Source organism: Salvelinus namaycush, chromosome 1, assembly GCF_016432855.1.
Source record: "Salvelinus namaycush isolate Seneca chromosome 1, SaNama_1.0, whole genome shotgun sequence".
Classification (NCBI taxonomy): domain Eukaryota; kingdom Metazoa; phylum Chordata; class Actinopteri; order Salmoniformes; family Salmonidae; genus Salvelinus; species Salvelinus namaycush.
This window is the reverse complement of record NC_052307.1, coordinates 78,536,987-78,555,972: the sequence shown is the minus strand read 5'-3', so window position 1 is coordinate 78,555,972 and position 18,986 is coordinate 78,536,987. Positions and strand designations below refer to the sequence as shown.

General features: G+C 47.9%; 1 protein-coding gene across 1 annotated transcript in view; it reads right to left on the bottom strand.

Annotated features, from left to right (window-relative positions):
* Nucleotides 1-597: 597 nt before the first annotated feature.
* Nucleotides 598-18,986, bottom strand: part of elp4 (elongator acetyltransferase complex subunit 4) — a 91,099-nt gene continuing 72,710 nt past the window's right edge. The window contains exon 10 of the mRNA XM_038995787.1: nucleotides 598-1,852. Coding sequence (XP_038851715.1) covers nucleotides 1,721-1,852 — 132 coding nt within the window. The 3' untranslated portion in view covers nucleotides 598-1,720. The remainder of the gene's footprint in view (nucleotides 1,853-18,986) is intronic.

Here is an 18,986-nt window from a genome sequence, read left to right as displayed (position 1 = left end):
GAGGGACTTGGATGGAGTGTCGCTGCCTCCTTACTTCAATACAGTCGCGCTACACAATAGCATTTACTAAAATATCAAATGTCAAAGTGTCCTAGTAAAGGAAGGAGGGTGCTAGTAAAGGAAGGAGGGTGCTAGTAAAGGAAGGAGGGTGCTAGTAAAGGAAGGAGGGTGCTAGTAAAGGAAGGAGGGTGCTAGTAAAGGAAGGAGGGTGCTAGTAAAGGAAGGAGGGTGCTAGGCCAATTGAAGGGAAAAGATTGGCGGGCGAAAACGGTTGGCAGGGAAACGGTTGACAATGTGACAGTGGTGTAACAGTCTGCAGAGTAACCATGGGTAATGGGTTGCCATGGCGAAAGAGTCCTAGCGGTTCCAGAGGTCCAGGTGTTGGTTGCCTTTGGCGATGATGGTGAGTGGGGTTCTAGAAGTCCAGATGTTTGTTGCCAGCGGTGATAATGGTGAGGGGGGTTCTAGAAGTCCAGATGTTTGTTGCCAGCGGTGATAATGGTGAGGGGGTCCTAGAAGTCCAGGTGTTTGTTGCCAGCGGTGACAATGGTGAGGGGGTTCTAGAAGTCCAGATGTTTGTTGCCAGCGGCGATGATGGTGAGGGGGTTCTAGAAGTCCAGGTGTTTGTTGCCAGCGGTGATAATGGTGAGGGGGTTCTAGAAGTCCAGGTGTTTGTTGCCAGCGGTGATAATGGTGAGGGGGTTCTAGAAGTCCAGGTGTTTGTTGCCAGCGGTGATGATGGTGAGGGGGTTCTAGAAGTCCAGCTGTTTGTTGCCAGCGGTGATAATGGTGAGGGGGTTCTAGAAGTCCAGGTGTTTGCTGCCAGCGGTGATAATGGTGAGTGGGGTTCTAGAAGTCCAGATGTTTGTTGCCAGCGGTGATGATGGTGAGGGGGTTCTAGAAGTCCAGATGTTTGTTTCCAGCGGTGATAATGGTGAGGGGGTTCTAGAAGTCCAGGTGTTTGTTGCCAACGGTGATAATGGTGAGGGGGGTTCTAGAAGTCCAGATGTTTGTTGCCAGCGGTGATAATGGTGAGGGGGGGTCTAGAAATCCAGGTGTTTGTTGCCAGCGGTGATAATGGTGAGGGGGGTTCTAGAAGTCCAGGTGTTTGTTGCCAGCGGTGATAATGGTGAGGGGGTTCTAGAAGTCCAGATGTTTGTTGCCAGCGGTGATAATGGTGAGGGGGGTTCTAGAAGTCCAGGTGTTTGTTGCCAGCGGTGATAATGGTGAGGGGGGTTCTAGAAGTCCAGGTGTTTGTTGCCAGCGGTGATAATGGTGAGGGGGTTCTAGAAGTCCAGGTGTTTGTTGCCAGCGGTGATAATGGTGAGGGGGTTCTAGAAGTCCAGGTGTTTGTTGCCAGCGGTGATAATGGTGAGGGGGTTCCAGAAGTCCAGGTGTTTGTTGCCAGTGGTGATAATGGTGAGGGGGTTCCAGAAGTCCAGGTGTTTGTTGCCAGCGGTGATAATGGTGAGTGGGGTTCTAGAAGTCCAGATGTTTGTTGCCAGCAGTGATAATGTTGAGGGGGTTCTAGAAGTCCAGGTGTTTGTTGCCAGCGGTGATAATGGTGAGGGGGTTCCAGAAGTCCAGATGTTTGTTGCCAGCGGTGATAATGGTGAGGGGGTTCTAGAAGTCCAGATGTTTGTTGCCAGCGGTGATGATGGTGAGGGGGTTCTAGAAGTCCAGATGTTTGTTGCCAGCGGCGATGATGGTGAGGGGGGTTCTAAAAGTCCAGATGTCTGTTGCCAGTGGAGCCGGAGCCACAGCCTGAGGAGCCCACCATGGCTGTCCCTGTCAGCTCTCCCCGGCTCACACGACTCACCGTCTCTGACAGGTCTGGAGGCAGATGTAGTCTCTGTACACAGAGAGAGAGAGAGAGAGAGAGACAGAGACAGAGACAGAGACAGAGAGAGAGAGAGAGAGAGAGAGAGAGAGAGAGAGAGAGAGAGAGAGAGAGAGGAGAGAGAGCGCAACAGACAGAGAGAGAGGGAGGAGAGGAAAAAGAGTGAGAGAGAGTGGGTGAGAGAGAGAGAGAGAGAGACAGAGAGAGAGAGAAAGAGCAAAAAAGTGAGAGGGGAGATGGAGGGGGAAAAAAGAGGGAGAGAGAGATATTATTTAATTTGTTGACAGAAACACATCAACATAGACAGTGGCACTCTCCACTCCAGTGATGTTGTGGTCACAGAGAGCCCATGTTGGGTGTAAATCAGGGCTCTCCAACGCTGTTTCTGGAGAGCTACCGTCCTGCAGGTTTTTTCTACAAACCTAATCTAGCACACCTGATTCTAATAATTAGCTGGTTGGAGAGAAAAGCTCCAGGAGGGTAGCTCTCCAGGAACAGGGTTGAGAGCCCTGGTGTAAGTGGTTTCAGCTGCTTTAGTACTCCCTTCTGCTCAGCACGGCCAGTGTGGAGGAAACCTGCTAGCGTGTCACTAAATACCTCAGAGAGATTTAGCTCTGTGACAGCTCAGGGGGACACGGTGTGTGTGTGTGTGTGTGTGTGTGTGCTTTGTCAAGGTGTGAATAGAGTAATGTGTATGCGTGGGATTGTACGAGTTTGAGAATTTGTGTGGAGAGTGTGTGTGTGAGTGTGTAACACACTTGACTAGGGCTAATACCGGAGTCATTAGAATCAAACTCTTTAGCAGCAAGAGTAACTTGTTCCCCAGCAGGGCTAATCTTTGGAGCTGCTCTGGGCCAACATAACACAAAGACTAACGTAAAGCCTCAACGCTAACAACTCAACAGGCTAAGAAGGGCTGCCCTGGTCCTCTCGGAGGGTCATAACAACACAGACGCTAGGCTAATGATGCCTACTGACGTAAAGCCTCAACACTAACAACTCAACAGGCTAAGAAGGGCTGCCCTGGTCCTCTCGGAGGGTCATAACAACACAGACGCTAGGCTAATGATGCCTACTGACGTAAAGCCTCAACACTAACAACTCAACAGGCTAAGAAGGGCTGCCCTGGTCCTCTCGGAGGGTCATAACAACACAGACGCTAGGCTAATGATGCCTACTGACGTAAAGCCTCAACACTAACAACTCAACAGGCTAAGAAGGGCTGCCCTGGTCCTCTCGGAGGGTCATAACAACACAGACGCTAGGCTAATGATGCCTACTGACGTAAAGCCTCAACACTAACAACTCAACAGGCTAAGAGGGGCTGCCCTGGTCCACCCGAGGGGTCATAAGAGTGGCCGTTAACGGCACTTCAGGAACAATGTGAAGAGGAGGCGATGAGTCGGCCCAGTGTGTGTATGTGGGGTGGAGTGTTTACGGACAGAGGCTGCTTCTGAGTATCTCTGGGCTGTAAGCGATGATCTCTCTAAATTAAGATTGTGTGTGTGTGTTATCAGAGTTGATGTGTGTTGGGGAAATGAGTGTGTGTACTGTATGGTGAGGAAATGTGTGGGATGGCAGTGCTCTGCTCTCCCCAGTAGAACCTAAACCCCTATAATTTACCTCAGGTGGAATCTACTAGACATCCGAAACCCAGTGGTCCACACCTCCACCCACCTCTCTTAACCCCCTGTGCCTGCCCGACCCTCACCCCCTCCAGCCACGCAGCTTAAGGAGAGCCCCTCCCCTCCCAGAGATCCTCATCTGTCCTCTAATGACTATGTGTTTGGGTACGGGGGTTAATAGCATCACTACGTGAGGAGATGACGTCCCACTCCACAAAGCCTCTGGGGGTGGACATGCACATTCCACTTGGCTACAGCATTATCAGGGCTTCTAGATTGGGGCTTTACAGTTTATCTGATATGGCTCATTTTAATATAACTTTTAACAAGCTAGTACCATCGCCGTTGCATTCAACAAAGTTTGTACTGAAATGTTTTATGTCCTTTCTAAATGTCTATTGTAAAGGGTATTGAGATCTCCCAAATACAGGTTTGAATAACATTGGATTGAAAGGGATTCTCAAGCCCCTCCAGCAGCTCCCAGGTCAGCAGTCAGTCTGTCACATGGACAACTGCACCTCTCCTGTCCGGTGAACACGTCTGTGTTGTCACGGTGAAGTATGTCAGACCATAAAGATACACCAATGACCTACGTGTCTGACAGGCAGCAGCAGGAAACAGGAGGAATCAGAGCCCAGAGGTTATCTATGGGCAGGTAAAGCCTGGTTGAGCCTGGAGACTATAGATGATTAGCAAGAGGTTCATCTGGAGATGCTAAAGTCTAGAGAGGATGTTGTTAAGGCTATGCTTAACCTAAGGTGAGAGAGGGTAAGGACAGACGATGCCTTCCGGAGGTGCCTACAGGAATGGGTGAAGGTCATAACCCCTGGTGATTTAGGTCATTTGATACAGACTATATGAAGTGAGCTGGATTTGACTAAGCATCACAGCACAACCATGATAGATACCAGGCTGCCAAAACATCAGTGATGAACTGTCTTTTCTTTTTAGTGGGAAATAAAAAGCACATTCCTACAACACACACCCACATCATGCTACAGGGCCTCCATATGCCCCCTCCACCCCTGCCAAAACTTTGCCTGTGTGACCTTTCGTGTCTCCAGCTCAGTGGAGTGTGATTGAAAAAGAAAAACAATGCATTGATCAGGCCAGGAGTCAGCCCTGCTAAGTGCACAGCAGCGGAAACTGGGTAGAGAGAAAATCAATGACATATACATCGTTCCTCAGTGGGTGAGGACAGAAAACACATCACACCGTTGTCTGGCTGTCAGACACCTACAGACCTCGCTACCTGCCTGGTGTGTGTGTGTGTGTGTGGGTGTGTACTGTATGCACTGTGTGTGCATGTTTGGCTCAGGGATCACAGACCCCACTGAGCATGTGCGAGGCGGAAGGTCAAACCAATCCAGAAGAGCTGCTCAGCTCCCCTAACGTTTGAGTTCAGGGGCAGACCAGAGCAATCGATGGCGACAAGAGAGGGAGAGGCAGCGTACCAACAGCCCTCCCTGGGGCCTCTGTGACAGCAGGTCTGAGAAGACATCTCAGACTATCAGAGAGGTGACAAACCTTCCTTGATCAAAAGTTGAAGTGACCCTAAATCCATGCATTCACATGGCAGTGACAAAGACATTGCTGATACCCATTGGTATGTAGCATATACAGTATTGGTATAGATTGACAGTGGAATTGCAGTGTAGTTACACACATTGTTTCATATAACTCACAGCTGTGATATAACTTCCCATTAAGAGAAGTCTACGTGGTGATATGTTGGTCAGTGGATGAGAGTGTCCCACAGAGACACAGACAGACAGGAAGGCTCTCTCTGAGCCCTTTATGACCGCCACACTCCATGATGGAAACAAGGACATCCAGAAAGCCCTCTCAGACATAGGGCATGTGTGAGGTTGTGTGTGAACTATTTTCCTGTTGCCTGGCAACCCTCAGGGGGTGGAAAAAGAGAAGGGAACAGAGGGATGGGGTGGGAGTGGACAGAGAGAAATAAGACCATTGGCTGAGTTGGGGAACGGGGGACTCTGTGTGTGTGTGTGTGTGTGTGTGTGTGTGTGCGTGTGTGTGTGTGTGTGTGTGTGTTAGATAGAGAATGTGTGTATGTGTGCTAGCTGGTGTATGTTTGCTAGGGTATGTGTGTGTGTGTGTGTGTGTGTGTGTGTGTGTGTGTGTGTGTGTGTGTGTGTGTGTGTGTGTTAGATAGAGAATGTGTGTATGTGTGCTAGCTGGTGTATGTATGCGAGTGTGTGTTAGCTAGGGTATGTGTGTGTGTGTGTGTGTGTGTGTGGGTGTCCACTCCCCGGTGGCACGCAGGGGTAAAGGTCCCTGGCTTGGCGCTGCTCCACAGCCACAGGGGCTGGCTGGGCTGGGGTCGACACTGCCAATGGGGCGAGGGGTGCGACAAAGCCCCAAACGAGCGCTAAGCACTTCAAATGAGCCCTCGGGGTCAGGCCCAGAGACTGGCTTTGCCTAAGAGGGTTACTAATATCCCCCCACAATGGACAAACCCCCACAGCTTATTTACGCCCCTCCTTACACCCTGCCTCACCTCAAGCCTCAGCTACTGATGGGAGATGGCGTTCGACAGTGGGCATAGCTGGTCACTTCAGATAACAAATGGCGGGTAGAAGAGAATCTCATAACAAAGCATCTCAGAGTAGGAGTGCTGATCTAGGATCAGTTTAGCTTCCTTTAGATTATAATGAGACTATATGGACGGGGGGGAGTCTGATCCTAGATCAGTACTCCTACTCTGAGATGCTTTGTGAATGTAGCATTGAACGCAGGGGGCAGAAAAGTTCTCCAACAGAAGGACTTGTTTGGGCTCTAAGTGTGTTTATACCACTGTATGTAAGCACGTTTCTATGATCCATATAGATCTGATTTGCCCCAAACAGAGCTTAGAGGGAACCAACCTGCTCTCACAAAGCAGCCCTCCTTCAAAGACATTCCGCGTGCGGTAACTCGCTGCTAATGACTGCGGTACGAGGTAATCATTTAACAAGTAATTTAGTCCACATTCATTTTAGTCACACTTCTAAAAGGGCCCTGTGTTTTTTATTTATTCACCTATATTTAACCAGGTAGGCTAGTTGAGAACAAGTTCTCATTTACAACTGCAACCTGGCCAAGATAAAGCAAAGCAGTGCGACACAAACAACACAGATTTACACATGGAATAAACAAACATACGTGTGTGTGTGTGTCACTGTACTGCTTACAACTCTGGGAAACCCAACACTTAGTTGGAACACATGACGATTGGTAGATTGGTCAAGCTGATGTAGGAACGTGCTCAGGGAAATTACATATTTACCATAAACACCTACTAAAATGGATAGGGGGCAGCATTTTCACGTTTGGATGAAAAGCGTGCCCAGAGTAAACGGCCTGCTACTCAGTCCCAGTTGCTAATATATGCATATTACTAGTAGATTTGGATAGAACACTCTGAAGTTTCTAAAACTGTTTGAATGATGTCTGTGAGTATAACAGAACTCATATGGCAGGCAAAAACCTGAGAAAAAATCCAACCGGGAAGTGGGAAATCTGAGGTTTGTAGTGTTTCAACTCTTTGCCTATCCAAGATACAGTGGAAATGGGGTAATGTTGCACTTCCTAAGGCTTCCACTAGATGTCAACAGTCTATAGAACCTTGTTTGATGCTTCTACTATAAAGGAGGGGGGAATGAGAGGGGATTGAGTCAGAGGTCTGGCAGATTGCCACGACCTGGTCACGCACATTCACATGAGAGGTAGCTTGCGTTTCATTGCATTTCTGAAGACAAAGGAATTCTCCGGTTGGAACATTATTGAAGATTTATGACAAAAACATCCTAAAGATTGATTCTATACTTAGTTTGACATGTTTCTACTGACTGTAATATGACTTTTCGTCTGAACTTTCTCCTGGACCTGCCCGCGCGTCATCAGTTTGGATTGTGTACTAAACGCGCGAACAAAAGGAGGTGTTTGGACATAAATGATGGACTTTATCGAACAAATCAAACATTTATTGTGGAACTGGGATTCCTGGGAGTGCATTCTGATGAAGATCATCAAAGGTAAGTAAATATTTATAATTCTATTTATGACTTATGTTGACTCCAACATGGCGGATATCTCTTTGGGTCGATTGGGCTCTGAGCGCTGTACTCAGCGGTGGCATTAAGGAGAAGTTTATCTAAAGTTCCATGAATAACACATGTATTTTCATCAACATTTATAATGAGTATTTCTGTAAATTGATGTGGCTTCCTGCAAATTCACGGGATGTTTTGGAAGCAAAACATTACTGAACAATGTAAACTGAGATTTTTGGATATAAATATGAACTTTATCGAACAAAACATACATGTATTGTGTAACATGAAGTCCTATGAGTGTCATCTGATGAAGATCATCAAAGGTTAGTGATTAATTTTATCTCTATTTATGCTTTTTGTGACGCCTCTCTTTGGCTGGAAAAATTGCTGTGTTTTTCTTTGGCTATGTACTGACCTAACATAATCGTTTGATGTGCTTTCGTCGTAAAGCCTTTTTGAAATCTGACACATTGGCTGGATTCACAACAAGTGTAGCTTTAATTTGGTGTATTGCATGTGCGACTTCATGAAAGTTTAATTTTAATAGTAATTTATTTGAATTTGGCCCTCTGCATTTTCACTGGATGTTGGATGCTAGCGTCCCACATATCCCAGAGATGTTAAGAGAACACACATCTTAAGGGACTTAGAAGGTTTGGTTTGTACTTCCAAGAACATATTATTACCATTCGTGTCACTTGCAAATTGCAAAAAGCATTAGGAAACATGGATGATCCTGATCCTAAATCAGCCATTGAAACTATTACTAATGTGAAAACGCAATCTTAAGAATAACCATTTCATCAATTGGAGTCAGGAAAGTTGGAGTTAGGAACTAAGATTAAACCATAAACACACAATATTATTCACAATAACATAAACAAAACATAAACGCATTCCAACAACTCTATATTTGTGGTGTTGGTGGGGTAATTCCACATTCAAGATGGAGGTGATGGACATCAGCCTACAGTATGTGTAGCTTTGTTCAGTATTCATGAAAAACCACACTGCTCATATATCCAAAACCAATTCCCTTCTCCTTTTCAACATTGGGATGCAGTGCAGCCAGTGTAAAAATATTGGCTGTCCATGACACCAGTCCAATATCCCTCCCATTCCACAACCCAATCTGTCCTTTAGGTCAAGGGTCAAAACCGAAAGAGAAAGTCTGCCAGCTGAAAACGTGTAGAAATGTCCCAGTCATTCACCAGACTTGTTCATTCAGCCTACACCACCAAATCACCTCCCAAAACCTTAATCCCCCACTGCTATCGAGTTACACTACATTGTGTGGGAAAGCATTTGTCAAAGTTAGAGGAACTAGTATTAACTCAGACTAACTCAAACCCCACAGAAATCAGGTGACGTTCTTTTCTATTTGAGGGACAAACTGTCGTCACATTGCAATGGCAATTTCAGAGAATACTTCCGCTGGCCAGACAGAAAACGCAGAAGCCGCTTTAAAAAAAATCCCATTACATTGGTAATTCTAGCCCACCTTGGATATAACAAAAGCTGAGGAGAAGCTCTGCCTTCCTCTTCTTTTGTGCTGGGAGAGAGAGTGTAACAGGATCTCCGGCCGGTCGTGACCTCACAATAACCCTACGACTGAGGACCATTTACCTCACTGTGGCTTGGCTCAGAACCCACCTGCTTTTGGGAATTCTAGCATGAATAGAATATGTGTCAATAAAAAAACCTTTGTTGTTGTTTTATTTCTGTTGTAAAATGTTCTGTTCAGCAACGGAGGTGGACATGACAGTGACTAGCTAACTATGAGCTATTGGTATATTTTAGGAGGTGGAGACAGAAACAGAGGGGACAATTAGGATGGATCTCATGTTTCAGTCATGAGAAGATGCCACACCCTTTCTCTAACTGAACTGAATGTCATCTATTCTCTGTGTCACCTGCCTGTCTGAGTGACCCAAGATATCCCTGGAGACAGTCACAGACAGACGGACACAGCAATGTTGTCGTAAACATCACACTATACTTACAGAGAGAAACAAACTAAAAAGGTCCATTATGTTACTCGTAGCACCTTTAATAGTAGACAAGACTTGGATCTGAGCTGGGTCTTTGTCAGGTCCAACAGACAGAGACACAGACACAGCAACAGGCAGAGACACAGACGGAGACGCAGCAACAGACAGAGACACAGATGGAGACGCAGCAACAGACAGAGACACAGATGGAGACGCAGCAACAGACAGAGACACAAACGGAGACGCAGCAACAGACAGAGACACAAACGGAGACACAGCAACTGACAGAGACACAAACGGAGACACAGCAACTGACAGAGACACAAACGGAGACACAGCAACAGACAGAGACACAGCAGGAGACACAGCAACTGACAGAGACATAGATGGAGACGCAGCAACAGACAGAGACACAAACGGAGACGCAGCAACAGACAGAGACACAAACGGAGACACAGCAACTGACAGAGACACAGATGGAGACGCAGCAACAGACAGAGACACAGATGGAGACGCAGCAACAGACAGAGACACAAACCGAGACGCAGCAACAGACAGAGACACAAACGGAGACGCAGCAACAGACAGAGACACAAACGGAGACACAGCAACTGACAGAGACACAAACGGAGACACAGCAACTGACAGAGACACAAACGGAGACACAGCAACAGACAGAGACACAGCAGGAGACACAGCAACTGACAGAGACACAAACGGAGACACAGCAACAGACAGAGACACAGACGGAGACACAGCAACAGACAGAGACACAGACGGAGACACAGCAACAGCATCAGACAGAGACACAGACGGAGACACAGGAGCCATGCCTCTTCTGCTCAGTGGCTAATGCTTCAGACAGACAAGGCAGGAGGACGAGCAAGGAATATTCTGGGGTAATTATAGTCACGAAATTGGAATGAAAGGGATGGGACTAATTCTGAACAAACTATTCCATTGAATTCAACTTGTTAAAACAGGAAACTGATGAGATGCAATTATTTCTAGAGGGTTTTTAATTTCAAATGGAATGTTTGTGTTTCTCTCGAGTAGAGCTCACTCACGCTCCATGCCTCTGAAATGGAAGATGAAAAAATTGCATCGGTTGCAAATTCAGACACATTTGTCCTAAACGGTGATCATGTTCCTGAAATAAGATTCATTAAACATCACAATTGTGTGAAAAACCTGCCTGAAGCAGCATAAAAGATGTAACTACTAGTGCAAGAGGGCAGACGAAGCACAACAGAAGACAATAACATCATCATCACCCTCTCCCCCTACACCATGGATGGACAACTGGCTGCCCGTGGCCCCCTTTTGAAGGCCCTCAAATCAATCTCAGTCTGGGTCTCAACTTCCTTGCCAGTGACAGTAGTAGAATACACAAGCTGTATTCAGAGAGTTGTTTATACAGCAGCATGTTTCTGGTTGAGCCAGAGACTGAAAAGTCAATCAGTTAGCCCATGTCAGGTAACATTTTTACATTGCTAAGTTAGTTTAGCGGCCAGCGATCTAAACGTGTTATCGTGGTTGAATTACCGGCCAGGGGGCCCCCATTGATTTTCTTAGTCAGTCTCACACAGATATATAATAAATTGTAACATTTCTCTACCCCCTATGGCAAAATGAGTAGAATTGCATGAAATTCTATGTATGTGAGTAAGCAAACCCGCGAGCAACTGCAGCCCCTCATGATGAGTTCAGATCTTTTTGTGGCCCCCACCCCCATCAAAGTTACCCATCCCTGCCCTACACTATCTGCTGGGTTCCTCTGGCCAGCCCCGTCAGTAGCCTTGAGGTAGCTAGCTCAGTCAGTAGCTTTAAGGGGGAGCGCAGGGTCGGGCCATTTTTAGCTGCTTTCAGTTTCATTTCCGTTCTTTTTAGAGGGCAGTGCTAGCTTTGACCTTGGGCAAAATAGTGTTAGGGAGCAATGGGTGAGAGTATGATGACCCCAGTGGGGGAAGAGGAGGGGGTGACGTTGGCGTTATGGATTGGGGCACAGTCAGCGGGTGGCCAGGCAGACATTGGACCCTGGGGTGACATGGAGCCCAGGGACGGTGCAAGACGGGGTGGAAGGGGGTAGAGGGCGCGGGGTACAAACACGTTTAAGTGTTGCCTTCACTTCCAATAGGCCCATAGCAGAGTACATGGCTGCATAGGTTATGACAGCATATCTGGGAGACCTCTAGCCCCAAATACACATTTTAACACTCAAACCATGACTTTGATACCATAGTACTGTATAACAACGAAGAGTAACACACACATCTGGTATGCACATATTTCCCTCTGTAGTCTAGGAATGTCAGACACTGAAATCAGTACTAAGGTTTAAAATGGCTCTGTATAAAAGGATAAAGCGAAGACTGAAAAAGCTTGGACATCCTCGTCTATCCTTCACATCAGGTCAGTCAGCAAGCCTGTGGATATCTTAGTCTCAAACACCACTGTTGGACCATAAACAATGTAACCAGTTTCTCTGTTATCAGTTACAAAGTCTTTTGGCCTTGTAGGTGAATTCACATGGATCATGCTAACATTCCATAGAACTCAATCTCCCACAATGCATCATCCCAGGTTGTGGGTTCAGGAAGCCTCTGCCCTCTGATTCTCTCTCACAGCATCAGTCACCATGAATGAAATACAGGGCAGATTTACTAGGGTTGTTTTATCATGGCTTATTAATGCGTTTCAGTGCACACACACACACACACTGACCTCAGATGTGACAGAGTGATATTTACAATGTGAATTCACTGAGCTGACTCAGGCAACTTGGCCTTCCTAAAAAACATAATTCCTCTCCTCTCCTCTCCTCTCCTCTCCTCTCCTCTCCTCTCCTCTCCTCTCCTCTCCTCGTTCACAAACAGTTTACAGGTATTACGTTTGACAAGTAAAAGGTGATAGTGACTTTACAGTGTCAGATTGGGTAAGACGTTGACCCCTCAGAAGGGGAGAGGACGGCTCTCAGAAAAACACTTATGTGGCACTGATTAAGGACTGGGAAGAGAAGCAGAGAGAATGAGGGAGAGAACGAGGGAAGAGAAGGGGAGAGGGGAGAACGAGGGAAGAGAAGGGGAGAACGAGGGAAGAGAAGGGGAGAGGGGAGAACGAGGGAAGAGAAGGGGAGAGGGGAGAACGAGGGAAGAGAAGGGGAGAGGGGAGAACGAGGGAAGAGAAGGGGAGAGGGGAGAACGAGGGAAGAGAAGGGGAGAGGGGAGAACGAGGGAAGAGAAGGGGAGAGAACGAGGGAAGAGAAGGGGAGAGGAGAGAACGAGGGAAGAGAAGGGGAGAGGAGGAGAGAGGGAGAGAACAAGGGAAGAGGAGGAGAGAGGGAGAGAACAAGGGAAGAGAAGGGGAGAGGAGAGGAGGAGAGAGGGAGAGAAGGGGTGAGGAGAGGAGAGGGAGAGAACGAGGGAAGAGAAGGTGAGAGGAGGAGAGAGGGAGAGAACGAGGGAAGGGGAGAGAACGAGGGAAGGGGAGAGAACGAGGGAAGGGGAGAGGAGAGGAGATGAATGGAGAGAGCAGGAAAGGAGAGGTGAGATGAGGAAAGGATAAGAAAGGGACCAGAGGTGCAGAAAGGTGAGTGTGAAGAGAGGCTAGTTTTCCACAGTAAGTGTGTTCCCTACCCCCTTCCCTCATTGACTCCAAATTGATTTGCATCTATTGAGCCGATATTTTATCCATCGAGCCGATATTTCATCCATCGAGCTGATATTTCATCCATCGAGCCGATATTTCATCTATAGAGACGATATTTCATCCATAGAGACGATATTTCATCCATAGGGTAACCGCTGTCAGAGAGCATCCCAAGGCATTGAGTGCTCTCTGTGTGTGTGTGTGTGTGTGTGTGTGTGTGTGTGTGTGTGTGTGTGTGTGTGTGTGTGTGTGTGTGTGTGTGTGTGTGTGTGTGTGTGTGTGTGTGTGTGTGTGTGTGTGTGTGAGTGTGTGTGTGTGTGTGTGTGTGTAAGTAGCAGTCCACACTCCTGTCCTTTATCCATGCTCAGAAGCGTGATAACCAGCCTAATGAGGCAGCAGCTAGTTCAGCTGTCTAGACAACAGCAGAGGAGGAGAGGAACAGAGGAGGAGGGCATGGGGGGATGAGTAGGTGAGAGGAGGTAAAGATGAAGGGATGGGGTAGAAAGCTGAGGAGAATGAGTGGGAAAGGGGGAAGAGGGTAAGTGGAGGACAAGAGGGGGGAAGATGGCAGAGGCGGGAGAGAGAGGTTGTTCTAAGAGGGATGAGGAATAGAAGGAATGTTCCGGTCCGGAGGAGCAGAAGTAGAGAACAGCAGACAGCTCCTTTCTGGAGAAGACATGTGGAGGAGGCAGGAGATCAGGATATAAAGGGGTTGAGTGTGTGTGTGTGTGTGTGTGTGGTACCGTCTCTTGGAGTGTCTGTTTATGGGATGAATGTCTAAGACCAAGTGTGTGGTCAGTGTGTGTGTGGTCAGTGTGTATGTGGTCAGTGTGTGTGTGCGCGTGTCTATGTGATTGACTGTGGCGTGAATAAAAATGGCTGGGCGCAATCTATCACCAGTTGATAGTCCCCATAAAAAAAGGAGCCCCTTTTGGCTGAGAGGACAGCCCTTGTGGGAACAAAGACCAGCATACTGGGGACTTCATAGGGCTGGCTGAAAAGGTGTTGCCCAGAGCAACCCCATTCACAGCAACAGGCATGCAGGCCACGGTCAGTCATTGGTGCTGACTTGGACCAGCCGGCCCACAGAGACACATTGACCAGGGTGATATTCAGACCAGTAGGCCCACAGAGACACATTGACCAGGGTGGTATTTAGACCAGTAGGCCCACAGAGACACATTGACCAGGGTGGTATTCAGACCAGTAGGCCCACAGAGACACATTGACCAGGGTGGTATTCAGACCAGTAGGCCCACAGAGACATTGACCAGGGTGGTATTCAGACCAGTAGGCCCACAGAGACACATTGACCAGGGTGGTATTCAGACCAGTAGACCCACAGAGACACATTGACCAGGGTGGTATTTAGACCAGTAGGCCCACAGAGACACATTGACCAGGGTGGTATTCAGACCAGTAGGTACAGAGACACTTTCTGTTGCAAAATATTTTTCTACAGTGTGCACTAATGAATGCATCCCAGCATAGAGCCTATGAAGGACAGTGAAGCTAACAGGTTGATAGTGTGAACTCTGGCTTTGAAGAAAGACATTCAGGCTATCAGGCTGACAGTGTGAACTCTGCATCTGTATTGTACCCACTTCAATCTGGCTCAGTTAGTAGAGCACGGTCCTCTGTAGCTCAGTTAGTAGAGCACGGTCCTCTGTAGCTCAGTTAGTAGAGCACGGTCCTCTGTAGCTCAGTTAGCAGAGCACGGTCCTCTGTAGCTCAGTTAGTAGAGCACGGTCCTCTGTAGCTCAGTTAGCAGAGCACGGTCCTCTGTAGCTCAGTTAGCAGAGCACGGTCCTCTGTAGCTCAGTTAGTAGAGCACGGTCCTCTGTAGCTCAGTTAGTAGAGCACGGTCCTCTGTAGCTCAGTTAGCAGAGCACGGTCCTCTGTAGCTCAGTTAGCAGAGCACGGTCCTCTGTAGCTCAGTTAGCAGAGCACGGTCCTCTGTAGCTCAGTTAGTAGAGCACGGTCCTCTGTAGCTCAGTTAGTAGAGCACGGTCCTCTGTAGCTCAGTTAGTAGAGCACGGTCCTCTGTAGCTCAGTTAGCAGAGCACGGTCCTCTGTAGCTCAGTTAGCAGAGCACGGTCCTCTGTAGCTCAGTTAGTAGAGCACGGTCCTCTGTAGGTCAGTTAGTAGAGCACGGTCCTCTGTAGGTCAGTTAGTAGAGCACGGTCCTCTGTAGCTCAGTTAGTAGAGCACGGTCCTCTGTAGCTCAGTTAGTAGAGCACGGTCCTCTGTAGCTCAGTTAGTAGAGCACGGTCCTCTGTAGCTCAGTTAGCAGAGCACGGTCCTCTGTAGCTCAGTTAGCAGAGCACGGTCCTCTGTAGCTCAGTTAGTAGAGCACGGTCCTCTGTAGCTCAGTTAGCAGAGCACGGTCCTCTGTAGCTCAGTTAGCAGAGCACGGTCCTCTGTAGCTCAGTTAGTAGAGCACGGTCCTCTGTAGCTCAGTTAGCAGAGCACGGTCCTCTGTAGCTCAGTTAGCAGAGCACGGTCCTCTGTAGCTCAGTTAGTAGAGCACGGTCCTCTGTAGGTCAGTTAGTAGAGCACGGTCCTCTGTAGCTCAGTTAGTAGAGCACGGTCCTCTGTAGCTCAGTTAGTAGAGCACGGTCCTCTGTAGCTCAGTTAGTAGAGCACGGTCCTCTGTAGCTCAGTTAGTAGAGCACGGTCCTCTGTAGCTCAGTTAGCAGAGCACGGTCCTCTGTAGCTCAGTTAGCAGAGCACGGTCCTCTGTAGCTCAGTTAGTAGAGCACGGTCCTCTGTAGCTCAGTTAGCAGAGCACGGTCCTCTGTAGCTCAGTTAGCAGAGCACGGTCCTCTGTAGCTCAGTTAGTAGAGCACAGTCCTCTGTAGGTCAGTTAGTAGAGCACGGTCCTCTGTAGCTCAGTTAGTAGAGCACGGTCCTCTGTAGCTCAGTTAGTAGAGCACGGTCCTCTGTAGCTCAGTTAGTAGAGCACAGTCCTCTGTAGCTCAGTTAGTAGAGCACGGTCCTCTGTAGCTCAGTTAGTAGAGCACGGTCCTCTGTAGCTCAGTTAGTAGAGCACGGTCCTCTGTAGCTCAGTTAGTAGAGCACGGTCCTCTGTAGCTCAGTTAGTAGAGCACGGTCCTCTGTAGCTCAGTTAGTAGAGCATGACTCTTGCAATGCCAGGACAGTCTGTTCGATTCCCGGGACCAGCCATAAGTATGCCCACCTGACTTTAAGTGTCTTTGGATAAAATGGTCTGCTAAATGGGATATATTGTATTAGAAATACAGCTCCTCTGTGTCTTTCTTAGAAGATTGAATCTATAGATTTGACATGAAAGTGTTGAACATGACAATTACAGATGTATCTTAAACTATGCAGCTACAGTACCCAACGATATGTATGACCCAACAAATAAAGTGATGATACATGTAATGGGGATGATGCATTCATGTGTAGTTAGTTACAGCAATCCAGCCTATGTACTACTGCTAATACTGCTACAGTACTACTCAGTCAGTTCACATATGGCCAAAACACATTACACACAATGGTTGATAGGGGAAACCCTGTTACCATAAAAGAGAGACAGACATCACGTGGGACCTTCCACAGCACAGAGTGCCTTGAGTCTGACTCCACCCTACTCCTCTGGGTAGTGACACTGAAAGGGGAGGTCATGTCTTTAACAGTTCCAGTGAGCTGTGGGAGAGAGGAGAGCTATGAGAAGAGAGATATTAGTCTCGTAGTAGAGTTCCACTGGGATGACTGGGAGCTGGGCTTGCTGTGCTCTACTAACCCACTACACCCTGATCACACTCAGCTAGGGAGACGGCATCCAGTCCATTTATCATCACTACTGTCAGTGATATCAACACACTACCACACGGGATGGAGTTACAGGGTGTAAACTAAGGCAGGGCGGAGTTAAAGGGCGTAAAATAAGGCAGGGCGGAGTTAAAGGGCGTAAACTAAGGCAGGGCGGAGTTAAAGGGCGTAAACTAAGGCAGGGCGGAGTTAAAGGGCGTAAACTAAGGCAGGGCGGAGTTACAGGGCGTAAACTAAGGCAGGGCGGAGTTACAGGGTGTAAACTAAGGCAGGGCGGAGTTACAGGGTGTAAACTAACGCAGGACGGAGTTACAGGGTGTAAACTAACGCAGGACGGAGTTACAGGGTGTAAACTAAGGCAGGACGGAGTTACAGGGTGTAAACTAAGGCAGGACGGAGATACAGTGTGTAAACTAAGGCAGGGCGGAGTTACAGGGTGTAAACTAACGCAGGACGGAGTTACAGGTTGTAAACTAACGCAGGACGGAGTTACAGGGTGTAAACTAACGCAGGACGGAGTTACAGGGTGTAAAATAAGGCAGGGCGGAGTTACAGGGCGTAAACTAAGGCAGGGCGGAGTTACAGGGCGTAAACTAAGGCAGGGCGGAGTTACAGGGCGTAAACTAAGGCAGGGCGGAGTTACAGAGCGTAAACTAAGGCAGGGCGGAGTTACAGGGCGTAAACTAAGGCAGGGCGGAGTTACAGGGCGTAAACTAACGCAGGACGGAGTTACAGGTTGTAAACTAACGCAGGACGGAGTTACAGGGTGTAAACTAACGCAGGACGGAGTTACAGGTTGTAAACTAACGCAGGACGGAGTTACAGGTTGTAAACTAACGCAGGACGGAGTTACAGGGTGTAAACTAACGCAGGATGGAGTTACAGGGTGTAAACTAACGCAGGATGGAGTTACAGGTTGTAAACTAACGCAGGACGGAGTTACAGGGTGTAAAATAACGCAGGATGGAGTTACAGGGTGTAAACTAAGGCAGGGCGGAGTTACAGGGTGTAAAATAACGCAGGATGGAGTTACAGGATGTAAACGAATGCAGAAAGAGAGATGGAAAATAGTTCCAAAGGTGCAATGATACATATGTGGAAATTGAATAATTTCCAGATTTAAGTCATGAAATTGTTGTTAACAGCAAGGCTCCACCTAACACAGGAATAGCTAGACGAGGTTTACCTTGCTGTAAACTACAACACTTCCCAGACAAACAGAATAATACACTCTGAAAACCAGACAGTATAACCCTGTTTTACCCTTCCCCCTGAGCCTCCAAATCGCTCCATCTCTACACCTCCCTTCCTCCATCCATCCTCTCTACCTCCCTCCCTATGGGCAGGTGGCTGGGCTGTGTAAATTTAACCACAGCTAGGAGAGGTGCACCCTGGGTAGATGCTGGACACATCCAGTCACCTTTAGGGTGTACAACGATGTCAGAGGGAATGAGGCATCACCTCGGCCACCTTGTCAAAAAATTCACTGCCTTCCATTCTCGCCACACCCCCCAGCTCCTGAAACCGCCATACATGGTGTTGAGTGGTTTTCCCTTCCCACATTTAGCCTGAAACACACCTGCTATCGTCTGACCCACAGCACTGGCTGGGTGTTAATTGTGAAGCATTATTATGGTAATTAAAACATTGAGACGGAGCCATGGGCAAGTAACCTACTTACTAAAGTTTAAATCAGACAGACAGTGTTAAATGTATGATGTACCCTCTCTGGTCATGACACCTACAGTAGCTGTATGAGGTACCCTCTCTGGTCATGACACCTACAGTAGCTGTATGAGGTACCCTCTCTGGTCATGACACCTACAGTAGCTGTATGAGGTACCCTCTCTGGTCATGACACCTACAGTAGCTGTATGAGGTACCCTCTCTGGTCATGACACCTACAGTAGCTGTATGAGGTACCCTCTCTGGTCATGACACCTACAGTAGCTGTATGAGGTACCCTCTCTGGTCATGACACTTACAGTAGCTGTATGAGGTACCCTCTCTGGTCATGACACTT